Source organism: Lepisma saccharinum, chromosome 4 (genome assembly GCF_977018435.1).
Source record: "Lepisma saccharinum chromosome 4, izLepSacc3.1, whole genome shotgun sequence".
Taxonomy (NCBI): Eukaryota; Metazoa; Arthropoda; class Insecta; order Zygentoma; family Lepismatidae; genus Lepisma; species Lepisma saccharinum.
Window position 1 is genome coordinate 115,308,878 of NC_139232.1, and position 26,704 is coordinate 115,335,581.

At 42.2% G+C, this 26,704-nt stretch overlaps 1 protein-coding gene across 1 annotated transcript; it reads right to left on the reverse strand.

Moving 5' to 3' along the window:
* Window positions 1–3,703: 3,703 nt before the first annotated feature.
* On the reverse strand, window positions 3,704–26,479 carry LOC145986817 (uncharacterized). The gene is made up of 8 exons (XM_083121268.1): window positions 26,388–26,479; window positions 15,957–17,004; window positions 13,136–13,612; window positions 12,055–12,264; window positions 8,791–9,869; window positions 7,253–7,524; window positions 6,220–6,374; window positions 3,704–4,928 (listed from the first exon to the last, which is right to left on the reverse strand). Exons 2-8 carry the CDS (start codon window positions 16,995–16,997, stop codon window positions 4,659–4,661), a joined length of 3,504 nt encoding a protein of 1,167 aa, XP_082977394.1. The 5' UTR covers window positions 16,998–17,004; window positions 26,388–26,479; the 3' UTR covers window positions 3,704–4,658.
* Window positions 26,480–26,704: the final 225 nt, after the last annotated feature.

Consider the following 26,704-nt stretch of genomic DNA (forward strand, 5'->3'; position numbering starts at 1 on the left):
AGGAGGAACACGAGCTGAGGATGTCCATCCTGAAGGAAGAGCTGAAACTCAGGAAGGAGGAGCTGCACATGAAGAGGCAGGAGCACCAGCTCAGAATGGACATCCTCAGGTCAAAAGTGCAAGGGAATCCGCGACGGTGCTGCCACCATCAATCTCAGCCTTGTGGTAAACCCACGAACTATCAAGATCCTACCAGAGATGTTGAACAGCTTTCTGTCATTCCTGGTTATTTCAAAGTGTAAATAGTTAAGTGCCAATGCCTTCTTACAAGCTGGCCTGTGCAGAAACTCTTTCATCATCACTGATAGGTCATGGATCGCAAGACATCATCATTCTACTGCAATTATTACACTTTACCCACACGCACTAGCAATATTAAGTTCAAACAGTGCCAATTTTCTGCACATTGAATCCATATTTTGCGATCGATATGCTGAATCGTTTTGCGAAACATGGCCTACTTATAATGACGTAAGATGTAAACAGAAAATCTATGCATAGCCTTGTGTACGTATAAGAAGGCATTTAAGTACCGGGAAAAGAACACCAAGTGAATGGTTGATAGAGTGTACTTCAAAACAGCCAGGTCTTAATCCAGACCAGAATCATTTGTTTACATACTTTGATTTACGAAGAGCTTTATAGTACTAGATTTCCAAATAAAATGGAAAGCAAGGAACACTCAAACAAAGCACTCACTCAAAGGCAGTTAGTTGTTCCCCTGATAACACTCGCTACTGAATTCCATCAAAACATATTTGCGAATGGAAAGAAGTTTATATCTAATTCAATTAATTTTTGCGGGCTTTGTAGAACTCCAAATCAGCAAGTTTAAAGACATTGGAGCTGCGTTTACGGATTGCAAAGGCTATTTATTAGCACGTACTAATTGATAGCCTGAAGGGCCAGTGTTCATGCGATATTCTTTGTTGACCTTCTCGTTATCTAATCTGCAATTTGCCCTTCCATGTCAGAGTGTTTTTCGTCATGAACCTTTTGCATCCAAATCAAGGTTAAGTAAGAGCTATAAATGTATTTTATTGCTCAAATAAAATACTGTACTGCAGTGCATGTAAGCATCTGTATGCATCTGTAAGCATTCACCTGTTTCCATATCCTTGAAGGACCATCTACGAATAAAATATACATTTTTCTTAAAATTTACTGCTGTGTTCTTAGGGGTAAGCTCGAATAGCGACGGATTATTTTTCAGTTGTCTCCAACTTAACCTGTACTTACCAATTGCAGATATGGCTAGGGTATTTCTGACGATTCACTTCAACTTGTAAGTCATATGATATGTTAATTTTTATTATAATTAAAATGAAATTGAATATAGCATTCAGAAAGGAAGTTTTATATCAGTAACAGTGCCGGATTTTGTGGTTTTGGTGTGCCACTGTCAAAAATTTGGGAGGGCCAGATCTTCTAATACAAATATATTTTGATATTGTCATATTTGCTACGTGATCCGAGCAAGAAAATTTCTACCGCCCCCGTTTTCTATTAATTGAAGATTGATTCTACTATGTGATAAGGGCAGTGGGTCATCGACATCAGTTCCCTAACTTAATCCGTCTTAATGTTAACTGAAAACATTTTTTACATCGCAAGTTATTCCTGTACACAACGGTATTATACTAAACCAGAGAATATTTTCTAAATAGCAATATAGTCAATCAGTAAAACTTGACACTCAGGCTCTGTCCGAAAGGTGCAAAGTACATACTTGAAGTGTGGTTTTGACGAAAGCGCCAAGAACAGAAGCGCGTAAGTACGGAGCTCTCAGCACAGATGCTTGGTGACTAGGTCACGTGATATCCACACTCGTTGCTCATTTGTTTTAAATCGCGGAGATAGAAAGCCAGCAACACGGGCTAAATATGCGTTATAATTCAGCAAGTTGTTGGTTAAAGTTCTTCTAATGTGTGGAAATGTATGTCCTCGGTTCTATCTACTGATCGTATTTGGCGCTGCAGTCGAAATTCAATTCGAATGGCTTTCACTTTCAGTTCACAACTTCAAGACCGCACTGCCAGAGGATGCTCGCTTCAAGTACGGTCTTCCACCTTTCGGACACGGCCCTAGATTCTGAAATACTAACTTTCTGCTTGATATTATACAGGGTGGCGCACGAAATGTCATACCATTCAATCACCTCATAAAATTTTTAATATCATATATTGAATGTTCAAAACACGTATGCGGGTGAGTTGGTTCATGGAAAATCAGGTAGATGTCAGGAGAAGTCAGTATCGGACTCTATTTTGTTGCGAAACAGCAGTTTGCAAGATGGCGGATAACGGCCGGTTGAGTGTCGAACAGAAGGTGAAAGTTGTAATGTTTTTTGCAGAAACAACGAGTTTGGTAGCGACACAAAGGCATTTTCGTGCACACTTTGGTACAAGATGGGCTCCCTGTAAACAGACCAATTCGCAGATTGTGCCAACAATTAGAAACCACTGGCTCTGTGTTGGAGAATAATCGACGGCGCCCGTCAAGTGTCCGAACACCTGAGAACATTGAAGCAGTTCGCGTGGCTTTGGCACGAAGTCCAAGCAAATCAACAAGAAGGGCGGCTGCTGAGTTACGAATATCTCGTAGGTGAATCCAAAGGATTCTCCACACTGATCTTCACTTGTTCCCTTACAAAATGACAGTTGTCCAGAAACTAACGGCAGTGGACAAGGAACGAAGGCATCAGTTTTCTTCGTGGTTAGTGGAAGAAGATCATGTTCTGCACAACACTTGGTTTGCAGATGAGGCGTACTTTCATTTAAATGGTGTGGTAAATAAGCAAAATGTTCGATTCTGGGCAAGTGAACAGCCTCACAAACTGCATGAACGTGAGAATTATGGAGAAAAAGTGAGTGTGTGGGCAGCAATTTCAACTCATGGAATCATTGGACCGTTTTTCTTTGACGACACAGTAAACAAAGAACGATACAAGGAAATGTTGGAGAACTCATTTATTCCGCAGCTCTTGGCAACAGGTCTCCATTTACACACTCAGTGGTTCATGCAAGATGGAGCCCGCCCACATACTGCAAACATTGTTCTTGATTTCCTGTATGAGATGTTTAATGTGCGTGTAATGTCTAATCGGTTTCCTGAACGTCACGAAGGTGGGAGATTGTGGACCCCGCATATCCCGGATATTAATCCTTGTGACTTTTTTTTTGTGGGGTTTCTTGAAAGATAAAGTTTTGGCAAGGAAGCCTGCAGATGTAGTGCAACTCAAGGCCTTTATTGTGCAGTTTTGCCGTGAAATTTCGGAGGACTTGTGCCGGAGGGTTGTGACAAATTTAAAGGTTCGCTTGCAAGAGGTTGTGAACCATAGTGGTGGACACATTGAACACATTCTGCACTAAACAAACTTTCCATACTCTGATAATTCACTATGCATTAATTTTGTAATGTTTCGATAATAAATAAATGTGTAATAAACAAAACAAATGGTAAGACATTTCGTGCGCCACCCTGTATGTGATACTTAACTCTGTTCATCGCTAAGACTGAACTTCAGTGGCAAGTTCGGCCACCACCGTAGATCAATACACTAAAATCATGTAGGTAAGTTAGCATTTCAGAATATAGATGTCTCGTTTCTATTACGACTGACTGTACTGGATTTAACAAACATCTCGGTTAATAACAGTGAATTACGAGGATAGGTTTTTGTAGATCATAAATGCAAACCAGATTCGCAATAAGGTTATTTGTAATATGTTATTATAGTGTACAAAGGTGATTAACTAATGCAGTTAATTTATTAACAAAACTTATTTTACAAAATGAAAAACAGTTCATGTAATGTTTATACAAAATGTATTTATATGCAAAAACACATCATATGAGGAGAATGAATAACACAAATACAATATATATTTTGTATACGACAAATACAGACGCGCACACACACACTCAGGTATCAAATATGGCCATACATAGTGAACATTCGCTCGACACACACTCATAAGATCACAAAATGGTGAAAACATGTTTACGAGTACAGAGACCCTCTTGTTTCCTTTCTATAAACAACAAACGCAGATTGGTGCCGCGACCTATTTGAGGAACAAATGACCCTCTAATACATTTCAACGGGTCGGAAAGGGCTGTAACATTTTAATATAGACTAGTACAAGCAGAAGCCTTTCCATATTCTAACACAAAACGAAATGTTAATTGTCATGTAAACCTGCGTTAAGCAGATATATACTTCAGAAATAAAAGGAAACATTATACAAGTTTTGCAGTATACATTCGATGAGTTGAACATCAGAATCAAGGTTTTAAATTAATAATATACATGTATGGTATATACGAATAAATCATGTCTTCCAGCAAAGCAATGGATTTAGGTAGCTATATATACACGATTCTTCTGTCACATTAAATCCACAGACGTATAGTATTAGAGTGTAAAATATGTTTTCGTACTTGGATGCAAAATGAATTATTAGAGTTCTATAGGAATAGGAAGTATTTGATACTGCCATCTTAATTTGTGGTAGTATTTTGTAGTCTTATAGTCGATGCCTGTGGGGTTCGATAATTTCATTTCCAAGCAGTATATACAATTTTCTAGTTTCATGAGTCATGCTTTAGCACCTTCAAGTATTGGTGAGAACTGTTCTGAAATTTGAAACTTCTCTCTACTTCCTTCCGTACCCTTGAGAGAAACCTGGCTTCAACGCGGTATCGATTTGCAGATTTTCTTGAGCCTCCACTGCGTTCTGCTCGTCCTGCCTGTTGACGAACTCTTCCGCCGGCCTAGAGAGCACGCTGTTGATCCACTGCACGTCCGTGTGGGCGAAGACGGCCGGGGACGACTTGTCGTTGCAACCGACGTCCCAGCTGCTCACACCGGCCAACACGTAATGGCTGTCTCCGCGGTCGCACACCAAAGGTCCTCCAACGTCAATCTGTGCATCAAAATATATCATGTTTAACAAATCCTTGTTACCCTGAGGCTAGAGACGTTAGAAGCTTGGTTGTTTAGTCCACTTCATGCACTAAAAGCAAAGATTAATCAGAGCCTGTGGTTGAAAGTAAGATCCCAAACACCGAAATGTACCGTCACCGAGAAAGAAACAAAGGCCCAAAGAAGCTGTGCCCTGGGTAAAGATAACTATAGTCGCATAACAACACTGGCGTACGCAGGATTTTATTTCGGGAGGGGGCTAGAACTGTAAAGGTCAGGGCCGGATTAAGACGAAATTGGGCCTGATGCAGAAACAATAAAATACCGTCGATTATTTCTGTACAACTAACTTTCAAGGTGAACATTTTACTACGTCACACTTACCGAGCAATAATAAAGTGGCAACAATCGCCAAGATATTGCAAAAAAATGCAGCTAAATTACTAAGTACACTCTTTAAATTCTCGTCTGTTTTCATCTGGGCCTATTTCTGGAATGGGCCTAATGCTGCAGCATCAATAGCACCCACCTTAATCCGCCACTGGTAAAGGTACATAGCTGTTTTCTAGGAGGTGCATACACAATACGGTATTTCGTGTGTTAAAAACTTTCCAATCTCAAAAATGGCAATTGTGGGTCATTTTAGGGTGAGTTTGCATTTACCGCTCTGGTTTTTCCCGAGTTCTTCACTACTTTTGCTTCAAAATATGAAAATATTCATTTTCTCAAAATTTCGGAGGGGACTGTAGTCCCATTCAGCCCCCTCCCCACCCCACCCCACCCCTATTTCCTCCTGTTGAGATCTCTTCAGAACAGACACAAGGATCGAACTCAAACGAGAACGAAATTCAGAATGTGAAAAGGACAATTTCAGTTATTTGAAACAAAATAGAATCATGTACTTTTACTAGTGTCATCATATTTTTCCTCGTTATAATTCCATTATTTTGTCTTAATCGAGGTTTAAAATTCATAATTTAATTGTGTTTAAAATCAACGAACAAATGCAAAACTTCTTTCAGTGTGGAAATATTAGTTTCTTATTTGAAAAAAGAAAATTTACACTGTACACCAATTTTGTAACGCATCATGCACAATAAGCATATTAAAGTATTACATAATATCAACAGTAATTATCATTAACATTGTTACCAGTAAAGTTTAAAACAAACCAATATTCACTTATCTGCAGCAAAAGCGTAAAATTTCATGTGCGTTTATTGAAATGAACAAAATAACTGAATCTACTGTGATGAATGATTCAGTGCTAATAAATAAAACTAGATTCTTACCTTGCACATGTCAGTGGTGCCATCTCCAGAGGCGCATGTGAAGCTCTTGTTAAGAATGAAGTATTTGCCCAAATATGTCTGGCGAAGTTTATGCTCACACCATGGATTGTCTTGTACCTTCAAGTTTAGCCTGTGGAGAGTGCCTAGTCTTCGGCCTGTAAGGAGAACGTCAATTCCGTGGTTACTTTTCCTTTCTTACTTTTTTGCAAGTAAAAAAATATGTACACAAAAAGAAATTTATTCAATGATTATTGTCACATAAAGTTCTTAACACAACAAAAAATGTACAAGGTTTTCTATGCTGAGAATAGTATTATGTACTTTTGATAACACTAAAATCCATTGCAACTTCAAGTGGCATTTGATTCTAAAAGAATTATTTTAAACCTTTGCATGTAGACATTTATTTTAAAGATTGTAGTGGTGTAACGGTTACCATATCGGACAGAGAAGTCAGGGTTCCTCGGTTCGAATCTTGTTCTTTCATCTACTTCTTCAACCTTCAACTCATTGTCATTGTCTTACTAATTGTTGTGTTCGATCGTAAAATAACCAAAAAAGAGTCGTCAACTAGAATATTGTTTTAAGAACAATACGTAGTATGCGTACAGTCACCGACAAGAAAATGGGAGGCATTATGTGTGTTGCCTAAGTCTACGGCGATATGTGGATTTTAATAGAAAATTTTCAATGGCTACTTCTACCACAGCCGTAGAGTTAGGCAACATACATAACACTTTGCAAGGAAGTGAGTATTTCAGGATCTAGGTCCCATTTCTATTGCGGGTGACTGTACATGCTGTTATATCTATGGCGGAGTGGTCAACACAGGGAGCTACAACGCAATGGATCACGGGTTCGAAGCCTTGTCTGAGCATGGATGATCTTTGTGAGTGTCCCTTTATCCATTTCATCATATCATCACTCATCCTCATCTTCACGATTAGCCAAAAGCGGATGAAAGGCGAAGTAAAAATAAACCAAGTCAATATTAACATCGTAGCTATGAAGAACTACAGTAATTGGTACATACCTTGAACGGCGTCTCGTCCCCATCCACTGCTGACGCAGATCTTCTCGTCGAATTGCTCGTTCTTCTCTGGGAGGCAGACGACGTCCACGTGGCGGTTGGGAATGGCTGGTTCCCTCAGGAGGAGGAGGGACAGGTCGCTGAAGAGGGAGCCAGGCTGGAAGTCGGGGTGCTTAGCGATAGCCACTACGCCAACTTCTTGGAACGAGATGGGTTCATCATCTGATCCCAGCTTCCACTTGCCAAGCTTCACAAATATGTCACTTGGGCGCAATCTGAAACGGTTCAAAGGAAACGTCAACAGAATTCAACCAAGTTCATTTAGAAGGTTTGCACAACTGACATTATTTTCGCAATTCATGCACATTGTTTCTTCAACCACTAAAGTTAGTATTTCGGATGACATGTGAAGCTGGTGAATTGTGTATCGTATGACGAATAACAAGCATATGAAAATAGATGCAACTTATGAAACACAATAACAAGAACATAATAAACAATTTTGTTTAACCTACTGTTATAAATAACATAACATGGAAATGAAATAAACATATCAGTCCTTCACTAAAGACGAATAACATTCTTGCTCCCAAAACAGCACTTCATTATCAGATTACTAGAAGTGGGTCCCACTTTAAAGTGTGGGCCCATTCCCAATTAATCTATCTGAGCAAAGTGGACTTAACACAAAGAAACGAACTCTGCATTGATTGTATATTAATTACCATACAAGCATACTGAAATCGAACATTCTTTCAGAGATTCTAATAGATGTCACTGACTTTGAATAACCTAATCTGTAATTGACTTCAGGTTTCTGTGTGCGTTGTATTGAGTAAATTTGTATAATTTAGGTAATATTTTCAAAGTTGTCAAAATTTAGTGCATCTTTTAGGCTGTAGGCACGGATAAATAATGCAAAATTGAAATTTGTACCATTTGTACGCATCGTCTTTACGTATGCAGAAAAACAAATAGCTCGTTGCGTGCTGCTTCTTGTTTCCTTTTTGTTCGATGACTAATTGTGTGAAATTACTTACTAAGGTACAAAATATGAAAAAAATAGTATTAATTACGTTGTTTTCATATGTTGAGAAAGCTCAGGAACTAGGGGGACCGCCCCCCCTCAATTTACAGCTTTGGTTATGATCATATTCGGATGCGAACCTTCTGTCTCACAAGCGAGAAGTTTGTGAAACGTTTCAAACATGTTTCAATTTTGTGCTTCATATATCAACATTATATACAAGAAATCCTATTTTTAGCACTTGAAAGTGGTGCCAAAGTGAAGGATTTATCTAGAGTGTTCCTTCTGGTGGAGGGTGATGTAAGTTCATATTTAGGGGGTGTAAGGGTAACTTAAAAGCAAAATGACCATAAATTTAGCCTTTGTGGAAACTTTTAGGGTACGTTGAGGACATTTTGGGATGTGTTTGGATAAATCACAGTGTACAGTTAAACAGTACCAGACACAGAACTGGTTAGCGAAGTCTTAATAAAGTCGAAGAAAGGAGATGGTCATAGATGACTGCAATACTTACTCATTGACGCAGTGTGCTGACGTCAAGACTGCCTTGTTCGAAACGAGGACGCCGCTGCAGAGACCGCTCTTGTTTCTGGACGTGACCAACGCATGCCAAGGGAATTCGCCGAAACTCGTTGGTCCGTCGGGAGCAGATCCCTGGCTCTCGACTCTCCTGACTCCGCAGGAAGTTCCTGGGTTGACCGGGATCTGCTGCACGGAGGGTGTCAGGATGGTCAGCGAGGACCCGTGGTCGTGCTGGTTGAAGCTGGACAAGGTGGACTGCGAGGCGAAGGAGGACGTCTGCGAGGTTGGGACGGGGCGAATCACCGTCGGCTGAGGTTGAGGTTGCTGGACGAAGCCTGGCGAGGGTCGAGGGAAGCTCGGGTGAGGCTGGCTGGGAGACGGTTGCGGTTGGGGCAGTCCCTGGGTGACTCCTCCGTAAGATGACTGCTGCACCGTTTGGGTCACCGGGCGTTGGAAGCTCTGCGTGGAGAAGTGACTCGACTGGGTCTTGGTTGATGACGTTTGCGGGATGCTTTGGGTTACCAAGGTAACCGCGGGTTGAGGGTGACTGGGGGCCGGTCGGTGCTGAGAAAGACCTTGGGTAACTGCAGAGAAGGTGGTTTGAGGTCTGGTTGCGCTCGTCTGGGTGTACGTCGACTGAGAGTGGATGGACGCCGCCGGTTGAGGACGGGTGGACTGCACGAAGGAGCTCTGGGAATGGGTGGAGGAGGACCCGTAAGATGGCCGCGGAGAACTGGGCGACGGGTTCAGAGGGAACGTCGTGTGGCTCGTGGACGGCCTCTGCTGGAAGATGGTCGCAGGTTTGGTCTGGCTGATCGTTTGGACGGTCTGCTGGGACGACACGTAGCTGGGTCTCGGGGTGGAGTAGCTGGGGCGAGGAGCCTGCTGGGTGAAGCTCTGCTGCTGCTGCTGCTGGAAGTTGTAGCTGGACTCCTGGTAGCTGGAGGATCCTGGACGAACGGGCTGTGGTCCCGGGACGACCGGCCTCACCTGGCTGGAAGCGATGCTCTGGCCGTTGTTGGGTGCAGCGCAGCACACGCCGCTTGCCTTGTCTGTCGGCACTCTGCAGCTCTACAGAACAAGAGAGATTGCATAGTTAAACATGTGCATGCATTCGTATTACAGGTGTTTTCTGGATGGGACTTCCATACCACTAAGGACAATGTGTAATAGGACTAAACAGAGGTGAGGGGTTCATGTCAAATTTGTGTGATATTTGGCGAAGCAGCGCGTCTAATTTCTGTTTTTGCCAACGTATTTTTTTTCGAATTACGAAAGACCGCACTGGGAACGTAAGATCCTCTACTCTTCCTACTAGACTAGTTGATGCGCGATAGGGAAGTTGTTACGCGTAATACCTCCCTTTACACATGTATCAGACTATTTCTATCTCCTATTGACTGTCCCTGTCTCTTTCTTCCTTCGTCTGCTCCTCAACTGACTCTTTATCTATCCTCTGTGTGTGTATCTCTTTCTTCCTCTCTCTCTTTCTCTTTCTTCGTCTGTCCCTCAGGTGTGTCTCCTTCTCCCGTACTGAGTTCCTTTCTCTCTCTCTCTCTCTCTTTCATTCACTATCTACCCTTTTCTCTCTCTATTTAATTCCCTTTTCCTATTTCCTATTTCTCTTCCATTGATTCTTTCACTCTCTTTTATATCCCTTTCTCCTCTTCTTCTCTTTCCATCTATCCTCTTTTCTTGTTTCTCATGCACTCTCTGTTTTACTCCCTCCATTTCATTCTTTACATCCTCTCTCTCCTGCTTCTCTTGCATTCACTCTTTCCCTCTTTTCTGTATCCTTTCCTGTTATAACTTGACAAGTTTAAAAACAAGACGCTGCAATCCATTGTTTGCGCACCTCGCATCACATTTCCCCACCCCATTGTCTGCGGCGACGTTCATTCGCAGTGTTGCAAACCTGGAGGGAGAGGAATCGTCTGAGAATTTTCAACGAAATTTGAATGTGAAAGACATGAATTAGTATCCCGTCACCTACGCTACCTATTGATTACGCTAAATTCTAAATACATTTTGATATTTTCCCTTTAAACCTTAAATGAATTAAGTTATATTAGGGATATTTCGTACCAGCATAAGAAATGTATGAAATAAAACTATAGAAAAATGAAAAATATAAAAACGATAGAACTGAGCTCACCTTCTAAATGTTTTCCAGTTCTCCTTCTTCAGTTTCACTCTCCCACTCATCCGAGTCTTTGTCTACCGATGAATCTGTGTCCGTGTCTGAATCGGCTTCACCAAGTCTAATTATCAGTTCATCTACACGCTCGTCCATAAGTCCATCTCTTTCAAAGTAAGAATCTTCAATTTTTTTCACGTGTTCACAACATTTAATCCATTTCTGTACAGAATATTCACTAAATAATTTTTCCAGCAAATCTTTCTTTGCGTCCAGTGAATCCGAAATGAATTCCCTTGCCTTACACTTGATTTCCCCCCACACAAGTTCAATGGGATTTAAGTCTGCGTGGTAAGGCGGAAGTCGTATTATGGTGTGCCCCGCGTTTCTAAATTTCGTGTCAATCGCATACTGTTTCACATAAGGTACACTTTGAATTTTTAAGTACAATTTCCTTTTGTTTATTGTTCACAATGCTTTCACTCTATTCTCCGCATCGATTTCAGTTTCGTTTGCAGGTTTGTCTGTCGCTGAGAGCCACTGTACCATGAAAATCGTCATATTTGTTTTAGCTTAATTTTGCTGAGTTTTCACCACTGGTACTCTCAACGCCAGACCAGTGAGTAGAAGAGTGGTGGGGAGGATGACGTAATAGGAAGTGCTCCGCAGCGATCTGCGCATATCGGGACTTAACTTGTCAGGCTATAACTCTCTTTTGGTCACTATCCTGCTCATTCCTTCTCTTTCCCTGTTTCTCTCTCCCTCCTTCTCTCTGTGTGTGTACGCGCGCTTCTTACAGGCACATAGTATGCGAAAAAAAAGATTCATCGTGGGCAGTTACTGTATGCTTTTTATGACTTTATTTGCTGCCTTGAATAGCACGTCAAACCTTTCGGTCAGAAAATATTCGTAGTCGTACCCTTTCAAGCACAGAATACATAATTTCGGTCATACACTTTAGTTAACTCTCAAAACCTAAATACGCAAACGATTGTGAGTCTGTCACAGTACTTTCTTGTTATAATAGTTGCTTTGTTGAACTGATTCAGTTACTGATTTAGCTCTGAACAATAGCTTTTAACCTGAACGTTAATCAGACAGCTTGGTGGCTGTACTCACCGTGATCGGTTGCACTTTGTTGCTGGGGTTGCAGTTGTAAGTGTGGACGCAGGTGGCGAAGGGCCCGCAGTTCTGAACCTCGGCGTGGCTGTGTGTGTGCTCCACGTGCGAGTGCTGGCCGGCGCCTCCCAGCATGTCTGGCCACGGGTCCTTGTAGTTGGGGTCCCTGCAGCACTTGCCGTACTCCCCTGTCTCCGGGTTGGAACAATCCTAGCGAATAAAAAGAAAAGTGTGTTAAGATTATATCTTCTTTTCGAAACTGCACAAACGTCCGTTGTTCCCAGGCCTGGGATGTTCTCAAATTTTTTTCAAGCACTATATTGAATCCATTTCGTTGGTTGAACCATTGTAATTAATTTAATGGGAGGAATTCCCAATATTGCTTAACTATACAAAGTAATCAATAATGCAAGTTCACAACTCCAAAATAGATGTGTAAATTGAACTTGAAACTACAGTCATCCGAATAATAATAATTAGGACTGCCGATGTATCGGTACTGACAGATACCAGTTGTATCGGTATCGGAAAGTATCGGTTGACTTTAACGATATCGGCCGATACTTTTTCGCACAGTCTAAATATCCTGGAAGTTATGCAAAATCAGTTTCCATCGATTTTGTACCAATATGTGAAGAAACTGTATTTTGTGTTTTCATAACATAACATACTTTTATATTCTGATGTACTTTTTTTAAAAAATAGTTTAAATCAAAACTGTGGTAAATTAATGCTTAAAATTGGAGTGGAATATTCACCCACTAATATTAATCAATATTTTGAAAAAAAGAGAATTGTTTCAATTTTCAAGCATTGGTATCGCTGCGAATCGGTAAGGTATCTGTTGAAAGTGGCATCTACTTCATAACCAAGCCAAGTTTTTTTTATTGGTAGTTTGCTTCTTTGCTGTTTGCTCTTTGTATTGTTATTATCCTTGCGTCTTTCACATAATAGTAGCATATACTGCCAAATTTTAAAAGCTATAATAGATCCTAGGATAATTTAGTTTCATTTAGCCTAATTTAAGATTTTAAGCAGTACTTTTTCTGATCTAGAGGTTGGCAACACTGAAGAAACTTACCGTGATAGGCACCCTGTTCTCCTGCTGATCCCTGGTCAGGTAGACCGGTTCGTTGACCATCACTCCCTCGGCGTTGCAGTAGATCTCCTTCACGCACTTCAAAGCCGCAGCGCATCCTGGGTAAGGGGTGGTCAGCTGAGGAGGAATGGGAGACGGGGGGAGGGAGTTGGGCCTCAGGGTCTGGCTGGACCCCACCAGGGACCCGCCGGCGCCCGGGAACCTTCCTCCCTGCCCGGGAACGACGCCGCTGGCCCCCGGGGTCAGGTGGACGAATCCCGACGTGCTCCCTGCTCCGGTGGCAAATCCTGAGCTTCCCGGCTTGGGGGTGATGTGGATGAGGGAGTTGGTGGCCGTGGGGACGGACGGGGTGTGGGAGATGGGCGTCCCGGCGTACGAGGCCGAGCCGACGTAGTTCGTCGTGGTGGAGGACGGAGGGACGCGGCAGCAGGCTTCCGTGTTGGAGTTGCATCTTTGGTTCTGAAAGGAAGGAGTGAAGTGTTATTTGCTGCATGTGAAAGCACAAGAGAATGAAGTAACAGTGTTGCTGTTCACTTGGTGTTCGGTCTAAAATCTTATAGATATGAGATGTACCCACATAGTAAACAAAGAGAGAGAGAGAGAGGAAAAGATAATTAAAAGGAATCGAAATAATACAAATAAACAGAAGAAAGAGGATTGATTACTTCGACAGGGAGAAAAAGACTGAGTAAAGGAGAGATAGAGAGAGAAATATGAGAGACACAGAGAGAGTGTGTTTGTGTTAAATAAGAAAGGGGCAGGGAGAGAGAGGGAAATAAGGGAGGGACAGAGAGTAAAAGAAGAGAGAGAGAGGGAGGAAGAGGGAGAGAGAAATAGGGTGAAATGAGAGAGGGCAGAGAGATAGAGAGCGAAATAAGAAAGAGGCAGAGACAAAAACATGCGTTCAAAAGAGAGAATCAGTAGGAGTGAAGATGCAAGCACACACACACACACCCAAAGAGAGAGAGAGAGAGACCAAATGAAGGAGGGATAGAAAGAGACACTAAAGGATAAAGAGAGAACGAGTAAATAGGAGAGGGTGGAAAGATATGGAGAAAATAGATGACAGATAGAGAAGGATAGAAAAAGTAGAAAGGGAGTAGAGAGGAAGAAAATGAGAAGTAAATGGGAGATAGTAAAAGAAGGGGAAATAGTCAAGTGATATGAGAGTGAGAGATAGATGGGTGAAACTGAATGAATGTATGATTGGCAGAACAAGGGGAAAGAGTCGAATGAAGATGGAGAGAGAAGGGGTGAAAGAGGAAGTAATCAGGAGAATAAAAGCTCAGGAATTTTGCAACACAATAAAACAATGCACATAACTCCATGAATAGATCTCGACTGTTGAATGCTTACAGCACGTAAACAACAATGCTCCAGCTGGTTATCTCGCAGTGTGCGACGAAAGAGAGAGAAAAAAGCGACACCAAAGAAAAGAAACAGTAGAGAAAAAGATGTAACTGAAAGCCACTTCGTGATGTTACTCAAAGCGTCACGGTGCATGAAAATCAAAAACTGCTGTGTAACCTAACAAACCCCTTATGATCCAGCCAAGGACACGAATGCTTTTCCGTTCAAAAATGCTTCTTTGTAAACTTCGTCGCCTTATTTAAGAAGCAAGGAAGCGTGGTCCTATGCTACAGTGACTGGCGGAACCGTGCGAGTCGTTTATCTCGTGTTGGTTCCGAATCGCTTAGAACAGACGCGGTCCGGAGACCTTGGCATTTGTCAGGAAATACCGAAAGTCAAGCTTCTTCAACCGGACAGAGCGAAAATTAAAATAATAATGAAACGGAGACACGTGGACAGTTCCGGTACGTGATGGATAGATTTGCCAGACACTCGCTCTGGGCATGCTGACAAAAGCATAAAGATGATACGAGCAACTGGGAAGCTACCCAACCCTCTACGTTTCATCTGTGGCCATTGTAGTTCCCGAGATGTCAATAGTTGGCATGCACGAATAAATATACTGGGATACTTATTGTGCCTATGCCAGTGCCAACCGTTACGCTATCATGGAATCCCGCGATTGGCTACAGCAACCAGGCAGTGCAAAGTGAAAGGGGAAAAGATAGATTCAATAGATATAAATAGACAATAAAAGAGGTTAACACAAAGAAAGATAAATGAGGGAAAGAGAACTAAAGAGGAATTATAGACAAAACAAAAGTAAGAGAGTTCGAAAAGAGACAAAGTCAAAGGAAGAGAGTTAGAAAATGTGATGAAAAAGGGAGAGAGAATGACACAGACTAAAAAGAGAGGAAGAAACAACTGGAGATAGACAAAAAAGGGATAAATAGTAGTCAACGACGCAGAGAGATAAAAAAAGCAATTATGACAAGTGGGAAGTCAATGAGTCTGTCTATCCCGTACATACATGTTTCTTTTTCGTGTGCATTGGAAAGATTGGATAGATTCTATTCATAGATGGCGCCAGTGAGGTATTCTAATATTTTCTCCGCTTACATCCCCTATGTAGAATTATCAGTAGTAGCGACCTCATTTAAAATATGTTGTTTCTAATTAGTAATTTGTTTTTGTCTAATCGTTAGTTGTTACACGCTTTATCTTTCCTTTTATTCAACTATCGAGTGTATCGCTACAAATATGATAGAAGGGGATGACAATAAGAATTTTGTTTATAAGTAACAACGTAACTCACTTTTAAGATAAGAAGATTTTTGGTGGCTTCTAAAACACATGAGGAGTTTTCGACTTTAGGTACAGAGGCAATCTTTTGCCATGCGTCCCCTCTACAAACAATAGAAAATGATAAAAGGGTAAGGACTATGTTACTCACCCCTCTAACTTGGATGATCCGTTCGCCACTTTCCACAACGTATCCGTTCTGACAGAGGTGTCTTGGAACACAGACGTTTCCTCTGCCGCAGTAGACGTCGCTGCTGGAGCTCGAACCCTGAACCGTCGTCACCGTTTGGCTTCCTGCAACGGAGGAGGGAGTGTGGCCGGTGTTGTAGCCGGACTGGAACGTGCTGGAGCTTCCAGAGGGAACGTGGCCACTGCTTGAACCAGACTGGAACGTGCTGGAACTTCCTGAAGGAATATGGCCGCTGCTGGAACCAGATTGGAATGTTGTGCTGGAGCTTCCCAAGGGAATGTGGCCGCTGGAACCAGACTGGAACGTGCTGGAGCTTCCCGAGGGAACGTGACCACTGCTCGAACCAGACTGGAACGTGCTGGAGCTTCCTGAAGGAACGTGGCCGCTGGAGCCAGACTGGAAGGTTGTGCTGGAGCTTTCGTAATTGTACGAATTGGATGAAGAGCCACCGGATGAACCTCCGCCGAGGTTGCTCAGGAAAGGATTGTTCTGGAAGGTCGTTCCTTGGGAGGCGCTACCACAGCTTCCTCCTGGACCACCGCAACCTGGAGAAACTCCAGACGGTGCCGGAACCACTCCTCCGCAAGAACCACCGGGCCCTCCGCAACCGACGTATCCTCCAGAAGGTACATTGGACGATGGCGATGGAGCATTTCCGTGGCTAAGCCCGCAAGCGCCCCCTGGCCCACCGCATCCTCCAGAAGACCCCGTCTGCGACGTCACCACCACCTTGTTGCTGTGCTCCTTGCCGAAGGGCGAATCGGGGCCCTGCCACCAGAAGGGCCCCTTGGGAAGGTCGACCACGGAGTTTCCTGCCTGGATGGCCGGTGCAGGGGTGGAGGCCGAGGCGAAGGAGCCAGTGGCGAACGACTGTTGGACGTCGATCAGAGGGGCTCCTGGGGTGGACGAACCGTGAGGCTTCTTCTGTTTGGGCGGAGGGCCGTACGCATGCAGCGAAGGCACCAGCGCTAGTATCACTAGAGCAAGGTACTTGATTTCCATATTGTTGCTGAAGAGAGAGCAAACACTTCATTAATTTTCTGGTGGAGCAGGATATCTCTACATCAAGAACAGTTTATGTCTACATCAAAACACTGGATAGGTGATATACAGGTTAAATTGATCCCCTAGCCTTGCGGAGGAATCTAAGATATATATAAACCCAGGTCAATGATATCTTCTTTCTAGGAGTGGCTAGTACAGCACGCCACGACGACAGTCTAGGCATGGGTGTTCTTTGTGAGTATCCTTTCATCATCATCATCATCATTCTCATCGTCGCGATTAGTCAAGAGTGGCACAAAAGGGACGCTAAATAACAAGAATCAAATCAAATGGCTTCCTGTATCGGTTATTTTACACTCTATCCCAGGAATATTTGGAGCAAGGCCGCGCATAACGGTAGAAAAGGGAAGAAAACGATTGGCGGAGTGATGCAGTACACGCTGTGAAGTACAGGTTGGTAGCTGCAGTCGCTTCGCCGCCCCCCCCCCCCGGCAATTCCGTTCATTGTTCGAGTCACTACTTGCGCAGAGACTTGCTTTCGTTCGCTTGGTCCAGAGATTTCCAGGACAGAGTAGATATAGTCGTTTTTCTAACTATTTGGGTTAATCGCGACAATGGTGATGAATTAATATAATGGATCATTGAATGAACTTCCAAGTTACCACCGAAGAAACTAGGTTCGAACTCCCGCTTAGACACGGGTGTTTATTTGGGCCTCCTCGATGGCGCAGTGATAACGTTGTTGCCTTGTAATCAATGGGTCCCGGGTTCGATTCCCGGTGGAGGCACATAGTGACACGTCCTTTCAAATTGCACTAATATTTATTGTTATTAATTATCTTTTCTCTTGTAAAAATGTTTAATGTTCTTTAATCTTAATTTCTGTAATTTACCTATCACTGATAATGTCAGGATAGTGACTAACCTGTATATACTTATCTTGTTAAGAGCTGTTGCAATGACAATTACGAGTGTGTTTTGTCTTGACTTTGGAGTTGGGGCTCGGTTTTTGGAATATAGTGATCAAGTTGAATTATAAGAAGTTTAATATCTTTGAGTGACATGGATTATATGTTAGGCATATACGTATTTAGTTTGCAAAGAAGTAAAATAGACTTCCTTTTTCTTAGTGCAAACTTAACTTTGATTTTTATTTGACGAACTAACAGAGAGATATTACCCCATACCCTGGGAGGCATCACGCGAATGCTTTCGAGTCTTTCATGTGAACTTATTATTTGCTCTTTTAGTTAAATCATGTTCTTTTGACTAAAGATCGGCTACCACCCTGGTGGCCAATGAATGAACTTCCAAGTTACCACCGAAGAAACTAGATTCGAACTTCCGCTTGGACACGGGTGTTTATTTGGGCCTTTAAACTGTATGTCAAGTTCCGATTAGCCTTACTGTGCATAAAGTGGACTTAAAACACTATCTCAAACCAAACGGGTGTTTATTTGAGTTTATCCATTCATCAGTTTCATCAACTCAGCCTTCATCCTCATTGTCACAATTAAAGTAAGAGCAGTAAAGATGATGAAAGAAAATAGAGTGTGGAGGGCAGGGAAGGAACATTAAATATGGCCATAATTTACCATATCATTTAGATATTTATTTTTTAATATTTTATAGATGAGAGAGAGCTGTAAGGACAGACTGGTCTCCCGTCTCCTAGTCCCCCTTTTGGCGTGGCCACTGCCTGAGAGGTAGAAAAGCTAGCCAATACAACAAATGCCATTACCAGAGGAGAGAACTCCGATAATTCTAGGTTAGATTCCCAGGTTGGGGCCACTGATGTTCCTTTGAGATACTTCACCAATTTCATCTAATCATCAGCCATCCTCATCGTCGTGATTAACTTAAGAGGCAGGAAAAGTTACTTGAAATGCAATAACAAAATCTAATTGTTACTGGAGTTACGTTACTATCTAACTTTGTCCACATCCCTCTTTCCTCGTGGAAGAAAATGTATTCAATTCACTTTATGCTTAGACAGGCTAATCGGGACTAGACCTAAAGTTTTGTTTCAAATTGCGATTAGAACCACTGCAGAAATAGCAGAAATTCGTATTGAAAAATTGCTATTGGAGTCAGCTCACCGTTGTAGAGTTAGACAACACGCATAACGCCTTGCAGGGAAGCCAGTATTCCAGGATCTAGGTGTCCCATTTTTATTGCGGGTGACTGTACCTTCACCGGGAACCTCTTGATTACATGGCACTACACCCTCGCAAAGGACCCCTTTGTTTCGTGCTACGTATATAGTATATACCGTGGGAGACAGGAGCGTATATTCCAGGCTAGCGAGGCTATCTGCGAAGCCTGAAGCCTAGAAAGTAAAATACTGAAGATAAAGGCGATTCTGAAGTTGGCAACCTGAATTCTTAGGAGTTGGCAACCTCAATTGTTAGGAGTTGGCAACCTCAATTCTTAAGAGTTGGCAACCTGAATTCTTAGGAGTTGGCAACCTCAATTGTTAGGAGTTGGCAACCTCAATTCTTAAGAGTTGGCAACCTGAATTCTTAGGAGTTGGCAACCTCAATTGTTAGGAGTTGGCAACCTCAATTCTTAAGAGTTGGCAACCTGAATTCTTAGGAGTTGGCAACCTCAATTCTTAGGAGTTGGCAACCTCAATTCTTAGGAGTTGGCAACCTCAATTCTTAGGAGTTGGCAACCTCAATTTTATAAGTTTGCAACTGACTACCGTTGGGATGGCAACGTTGCTTCCTTGACGACGTCAAGAATGAGCCTGTTAGTCTTCCCCCTTCCTGCATAGTCTAGGACTAGGTGTCGTAGTCCAAGTATTAGACTCAGCATACGCCACTGGTGGGATACATGTCTAACTTCTGTAGAAATCCGTTGAGAGGGTACCAAACACGAACCTTTTGTTAATGACCTGCACCTCAGAGATAGGTTAGTGGCGATGGAATTCAAATTTCTAGGTTCGATTCAAACCCATCACTCTTTGATTACAGTACACACACGTTATCAAAAACAGTAGTGGTGTTCCTTCAAGCATCCTCTTTCTATTCGGTACCAATTCGTGCACTTGTATATGCGAATGGGATCCTTTAAAAACCGCGTGGGTTCCAAGGGAAGTCGTTAGAGCGTTACGCCCCGACGAAAAGTCGTGAGGAGCAGACACCATGGCAACCAACAGCTCGGAACAGCGCACGCGCGAAGAGGCGACCAAAAGAAAACTTGAAACACGGGTTGCTGCCTTGCTCATCACTTGCTCTTTTTTCCACAAGGTAAAGAGAAATAAGAGTCACATGCACATTGAACATTATTGCCAAGCACGATGAAAATGGCAGCCATTAACACAATGTTACCAGAGCATGAACATAAAGCACCCTTTTTAACATTTACTCTGAAGGCTGGGACATTTTGCCCTTGTACAGCAAATCTGTATGCAAATATTTTCAGCCATGTTGAGAGTTGCGTACTTATTATACACATTTATTATACACACTAGACTAGATCGAGATTACATCTGACATGATATATGGTTCATACTGTGCACTTAGCGGTCAGATTGAGGGAAAAATCCCAAGTTCGACATTCTTAAGTTCATTTACAAAAAGGAAAAGAAAGTTCCCCTCTATTGGTTGTTCTTGTTCATCAAGGATTTCAAGTTTTAGAACTAGATAATGCTGGATCTGATATGTATTAGGTCAGTCAAAAAGTAAATGCAATGTTTTTGTTTTCTTCCGTAGGTTGACTGTACAGCTTTCTGCGCTCGCAAGCCGATAGATAGTATCGTTGTCTTCGCCTGTGGCAGGTTACAGCGTCATCACTTCAGTTCGCTCTGCAGTGTTGCCAAGTAAACATGGCTGCGCCACTGTCCGTGTGCACCATAGAAGAACAGCGTTCTGTAATCCGTTTTTTGTGGTCTGAAGGTGTACCAGGAGCTGATATCCATAGAAGACTTTCAGCACAATACGGTGACAATGTTTTACCGCTGCGAAGTGTTTACCAGTGGATCGAAAAGTTCAAAAGCGGTCGAACAAGTGTGAAGGACGAGGAAAGAGCAGGTCGTCTAGCTACATCCACTAGTGATGACAACATCGAGCAAGTCTGTGAGCTGGTTCTGAATAACCGACGAGTGACTGTTGATGAAGTGGCAAACCATATGCACGTTAGCCATGGTTCTGCATATTAAATTATCCATAACAGACTCAACTTTCATAAAGTCTGTGCGAGATGGGTTCCTAAAGAACTCACTGACGAGAACAAGCGAAATCGTGTGAGAATCTGTCAGCAATTATTGGACAGACATGCTAACGAAGGTGAAGCCTTTTTGAAACGAATCATCACTGGAGATGAAACATGGATCCATCACTTCGAACCTGAGAGCAAACGCCAGAGCATGGAATGGAAACACCCTGAATCTCCAGTGAAAAAAAAGTCAAGCGTCAACACTCTGCAGGAAAAGTGATGCTCACACTTTTTTGGGACTCAGAAGGGGTAATTATGGAACATTATGTGGAAATGGGGACAACAATAAACAGTGAACGATACAGTGATATGCTTTCGAACAAGTTGAAGCCTGCAATTCGAAGCAAACGACGAGGTCGATTGTCGGAAGGCATTCTTTTGTTGCATGACAACGCGCGTCCCCATACCGCCGCCAACACCGCTCAAACTCTTCAGAATCTGGGCTTCGAGGTGTTAGAACATCCTGCATACAGTCCTGATCTCGCTTCGTCGGATTACCATCTGTTCGGTCCACTTAAAGATGCTTTAAGAGGCCGTCGATTCGACACAGATCAACATGTGAAGGAAGCGGTGCATACGTGGCTTGCTGCTCAACCGAAAACCTTTTTTTCTCAGGGTATCGGAAAGCTTGTGGAACGTTGGACCAAGTGTATCGAAGTGCAGGGGGACTATGTTGGAATATGATATCATTGTAAGTTTTCTATTGTTGCTGTGAAAAATAATAAAAAATGATTGCATTTACTTTTTGACTGACCTAATAAATAACACTGCCACCTACCTATCCTCAAAAGAATTAAATGCATTTAAGTAGGCTGCTGTTATATACATGCAAAATTACATGTTTGTTGCCATAACAATGCAAGAAATTTAATTATTATGTACATCATATCACTTTAAAAATTTCAAATTGTGAAAAAAGATCTTTCCCCTCTGTATTTTTTACCAGTTTCAATACTGTAGGCAGGCAGGGGCTAGGAGTGGGGGCGTCAGCCCTTTTCACATTAGGTAAAACGTTTTTCTATAAATTGCATACAGTGAAGAGTGAAAATGTAGACGTCAGATTTTGTTTTGTTCAAAGAACATGAACAGCAGCTATTACATTCGTTCATCTTGTTTATGAATCGAAGTTTAAGTACCGGCAAGTATTTACGAGGGTCACTATTTATATTTTGAGCCTTGGCAACACTTATTGAAGTTAGGCACGATTTGACGTTTGCACGGAACTAAGTCCTCTGTTGGCTTCTTTACAGGTTGACCAGCGCGTCGTCTCACTTTTGCTCCACTGCTCTTCTAAGGTATTCTCTCTCCACCATAACGTACTTCAAATGTTTTGTCAATAGCTTCATATGTGTTGTTTATGTTGCCTTGGAGATTGCGCGACAAGAATAAAATGGAATTAACTCGTGAACATTTTCGTGCGATGATTTTTTACGATTTTCGACGTGAATTATCAAGACAAGAGTGCATCGATCAACTTACTTCCACATTTGGCGATGAAGCCCCATCCTTTGCCACTGTGAAACGCTGGTATAACGAATTTAATCGTGGCCGCCATTCGCTCACCGACGAGATTCGCGAAGGTCGTCCAAAATCAGTTGTTGTTCAAGAAAACATTGATGCTGTGCAAAACCTAATACTGCAAGATCGTCATGTGACATACTGTGAGATTGAGGCAACCATAGGCATTAGTTCCACCAGCATATATAAAATATTACATGATCATTTAGCTGTGAGAAAGGTATGTTCTCATTGGATCCCACACAATTTGACAAAAACTCAAAAAGACGCTCGCGTCAATTGGTGCAAACAAATGCTCAATAAATACAATCGTGGTGCTTCAAAAGACGTATATAAGATTGTAACAGGTGACGAATCATGGTTATATGCATATGAGCCGGAACGTAAACAGCAGTCGACTGTATGGGTGTTTCAAGATGAACCCAATCCAACAAAAGTTGTTCGCGCTCGAAGCACATCGAAACAAATGGTCGCCTGTTTTTTCTGGAAAACTGGTCGTGTGGCAACTGTGCCTTTAGAGGAACGTAGAACGGTCAACTCTGAATGGTACACAACAATTTGTTTGCCAGAGGTCTTCGGTCAAATACGGTAAACAAACAAACGCCGTCGGATCATTCTTCATCAAGACAATGCCAGCTGTCACACATCTCGTCTAACAACCGACTTTGTGAACAGTCAAAAAATCGAATTGATGGGTCATCCGCCGTACAGTCCTGATTTGGCACCCAATGACTTCTTCTTGTTCCCGAATGTCAAGAATAAATTGCGTGGACAACGATTTTCGTCGGCGGAAAACGCCGTTGATGCGTTCAAAAACCATATTATGGAGGTGTCTCAAGAAGATTGGAAAAACTGCTTTGACGAATGGTTCGAAAGAATGCAAAAGTGTAATGACCATAAAGGAGAATACTTCGAAAAACAATAAAGCAGTTTTCAATGCCAAATTCCTGTTTTCTCATTGTTAGGCTCAAAATATAAATAGTGACCCTCGTAGAAGATTCTCTAGACGTTATAAAGTTCTTTCATAGGTGAGCTTCTTTATCTACACCTTCGCTGCGCCTGTTGCAACTTTTGACGCCATCAGACATATCGCGTCAAAGGTCAACAGTTCCCAAGTTTTGGGAACGAAGGGGAGTTTTATTGCTTTAGTCGGGGTTGGAATGTAGGTATGTACTACGACTGAATATTGTGCATTTTTCTTGTATGATATAAATATCTGTATCATCAAAACTAGCACGGAGAGTGTAGTAAAGGATGACCAATTAACACTTCAAGAAGATATGGAAAAAATGTAATGACCCCCCCCCAAAAAAAACACACACACATAATTTACCTTCATTAAATACTGTTAAAGCTACGGGCCTGAGGGGAAAGCAGGGGCACTCGACACAACAAGAAATCAGTCACATATTTTAAAAAAATAATAAAAATATTTAGACGGAGATGATAAGTTATGTGAAACTCGAAAACTACAAACTGTTTCCATACCCTTAAAACTACCGAAGATACTGAAACCATACTCTGAGAAAATTCTACACAAAACAATTTCTAAATACTTCAGTTTCATTTCAAAATCAGTGGCTCGTAGTGGGTAATGGGTAGAGGCGCGTAGTGGGTAGTTATCCCCCACTCTTTGCATTTTTTTGTTACCGCACTATTACATCTTAATAATGCTAAGCCTTGTCTACCAAGAAAAAGTAATTTGTCCTTGACCCCCAGTTTTGGCACTAGATCTCTGTTAAAAATAGCGTATCAATCCATAAGATTGTATTTTATTTTAAGAGCCTCTCTGAATGCTTCATGTTGACCAGGGCATTCACTTGTTTATCCGAGTTGTCTCAACCTCTGAGGCATGTAAATAATGCACAGTGTTGTGCTATGTAAACCTCCTGAGGTATTCAGGAAATAGGAAGTTTCATCTGCCTATGGAGTCAGCGGTTTGCATAGTGGCAGTGGAGGAAGAGCTCCATGGCCTGAGTAATATAGAGGTGAGACAGGCTGAGAGGGGACTGACTTTGGATTGGAATTGAGGAGAGAGAATACCTTAGAAGAGCAGTGGAGCAAAAGTGAGACGACGCGCTGGTCAACCTGTAAAGAAGCCAACAGAGGACTTAGTTTCTTTTATTCTTCGAAATTATCTTCTTTCGTCAGATAGACAGGTAACTATCCTAAACCCAGCCATGATTTAGGTTCAAATGTTCATAAAACCCAACGAGTGACCATTGTCTTTTCTAGTTGTTAAGTTCCTAAATCTTATTTGTACCTTTCGCACTGCCAAGCGTCAACTCGTCATGGTAATGACGAATGCTCTCATCATCGAGGATGAATGTTGAATAGGTTACATCACCCATTGATTAATTGGTTAACATTCTTGGTAAGATCCCACGAACTTCACAGTTCGTTACGATAGTTCACATTTGCTTTTCATTGATTTACATAATAAAACCATGAAGTTAAGATGTAACTTTCTATGTAAAAACTATGTTTAACTGGAAAGTATTAATAAAAATATGATTGTCCCTTAAAAACAACAGTATTACGACGCAAATTGTGTATTATTACAAATTTATCCGCAGATAGACGATTACCCTGAAAATGGAAAGAAACAATATAATGAAGACATTTGTACAGCTTTCGCCTCTGTAGATTTTTGGTAAATTCAGTGTTACAGAATAGTAGTATATTAAATATAAATAAAACTATTGTTACCATAACGCTGCTCATTGTGACTGTTTAGAGAAGGACCATCTGCTATGGTCCCTTGTGATCCGGGATCATCCAGCATCCCAAGCGTTCCGTGCCGCCTCAGTAACTTAGATTACGCAAACCCATCTCGCAAATCGAATTCTAGTCTCCCGCACTGAATCAAGACGCTCTGCCCCTTTTTAATTATTTTTTGCCTCTTTAAGTTATGGCAACGATGAGGATGAATAATGACACGCCCAGGACGGGACTCGAACCCAGCGACATCGACTTCTAACCAAACTCGCCCCCCGTGGCACCCACTACTGCTCTAGAGTTCTTGGCCTAATATAAACGTGTAAGGTGCAAGGACAAGGGATGAAAGGAGCGAACTTTACGGAAGCCACTGAAGCGGCAATCTCTTTTCCACGTGGTACATCCTGAACTACATTCTTGCAGGCTACGAGTGTATGGCGCCTGGACCCACGGAAAGTATAATCCTCTGTGGGGATTGTGCAGTGTTATGACCAAGTGTGTCTGTGATTGCCTCTTCATCCATTTCCCCACCTTATCATCTATCATCCTCATCTTCGTGATTAGCCAAAAGTGGCAGAAAAGCAGAGTAAAAACAAATCAATTAAAATCAATCGAACTGCATATATAAAAAAAGTTCAAAGGAAACACCTTCGGTTCTTAGTTCAGGGCTTGATTAAAATGTCTACTTTACGGGTAAAATTATAGTTTGATTGAATCAACTTATTTTCCGTAGTTTTTTGTCACTTTTGGTTAATCGGGATGATGAATATGAGATTGCTGAAGGGACAGTCACAGACAACACCCATGCTCAGCCCGGGATTCGAACGCGGGACCTCTGGTGTAGCACTGTACTAGTAGATTCGCTGACTCCCAAAACCGTAAGATTAACTTAACTATCGAAGAAAATCACTCTTCTCTAACCGCTCCACTCACCTTTGAACAGCACTGTCCTGTGAGGTGTGGATTCAGTCGCACACAACACACTCACAAACACATTTGAATTCCCATAGCCTTCCAGGCTGGTTATATAGTCTAATATTAAGATGACGTGTGGAGGCGTGGCTAAGCTCCTCGGAGGATCTTGAATGGTTAGAGACACGCGGGAGGAATTCACCGAAGGCTCATGGTTGGAGACGAGCGCTCGGACGCCCAAGGCCATCTGCAGCTGTTGTCTTCGGCAGAGGGTCGGGAATTCCGACAAAACACAGAGCGGCTACGTCATCACATCCGTGACCAAAGGGTCAAGCCGA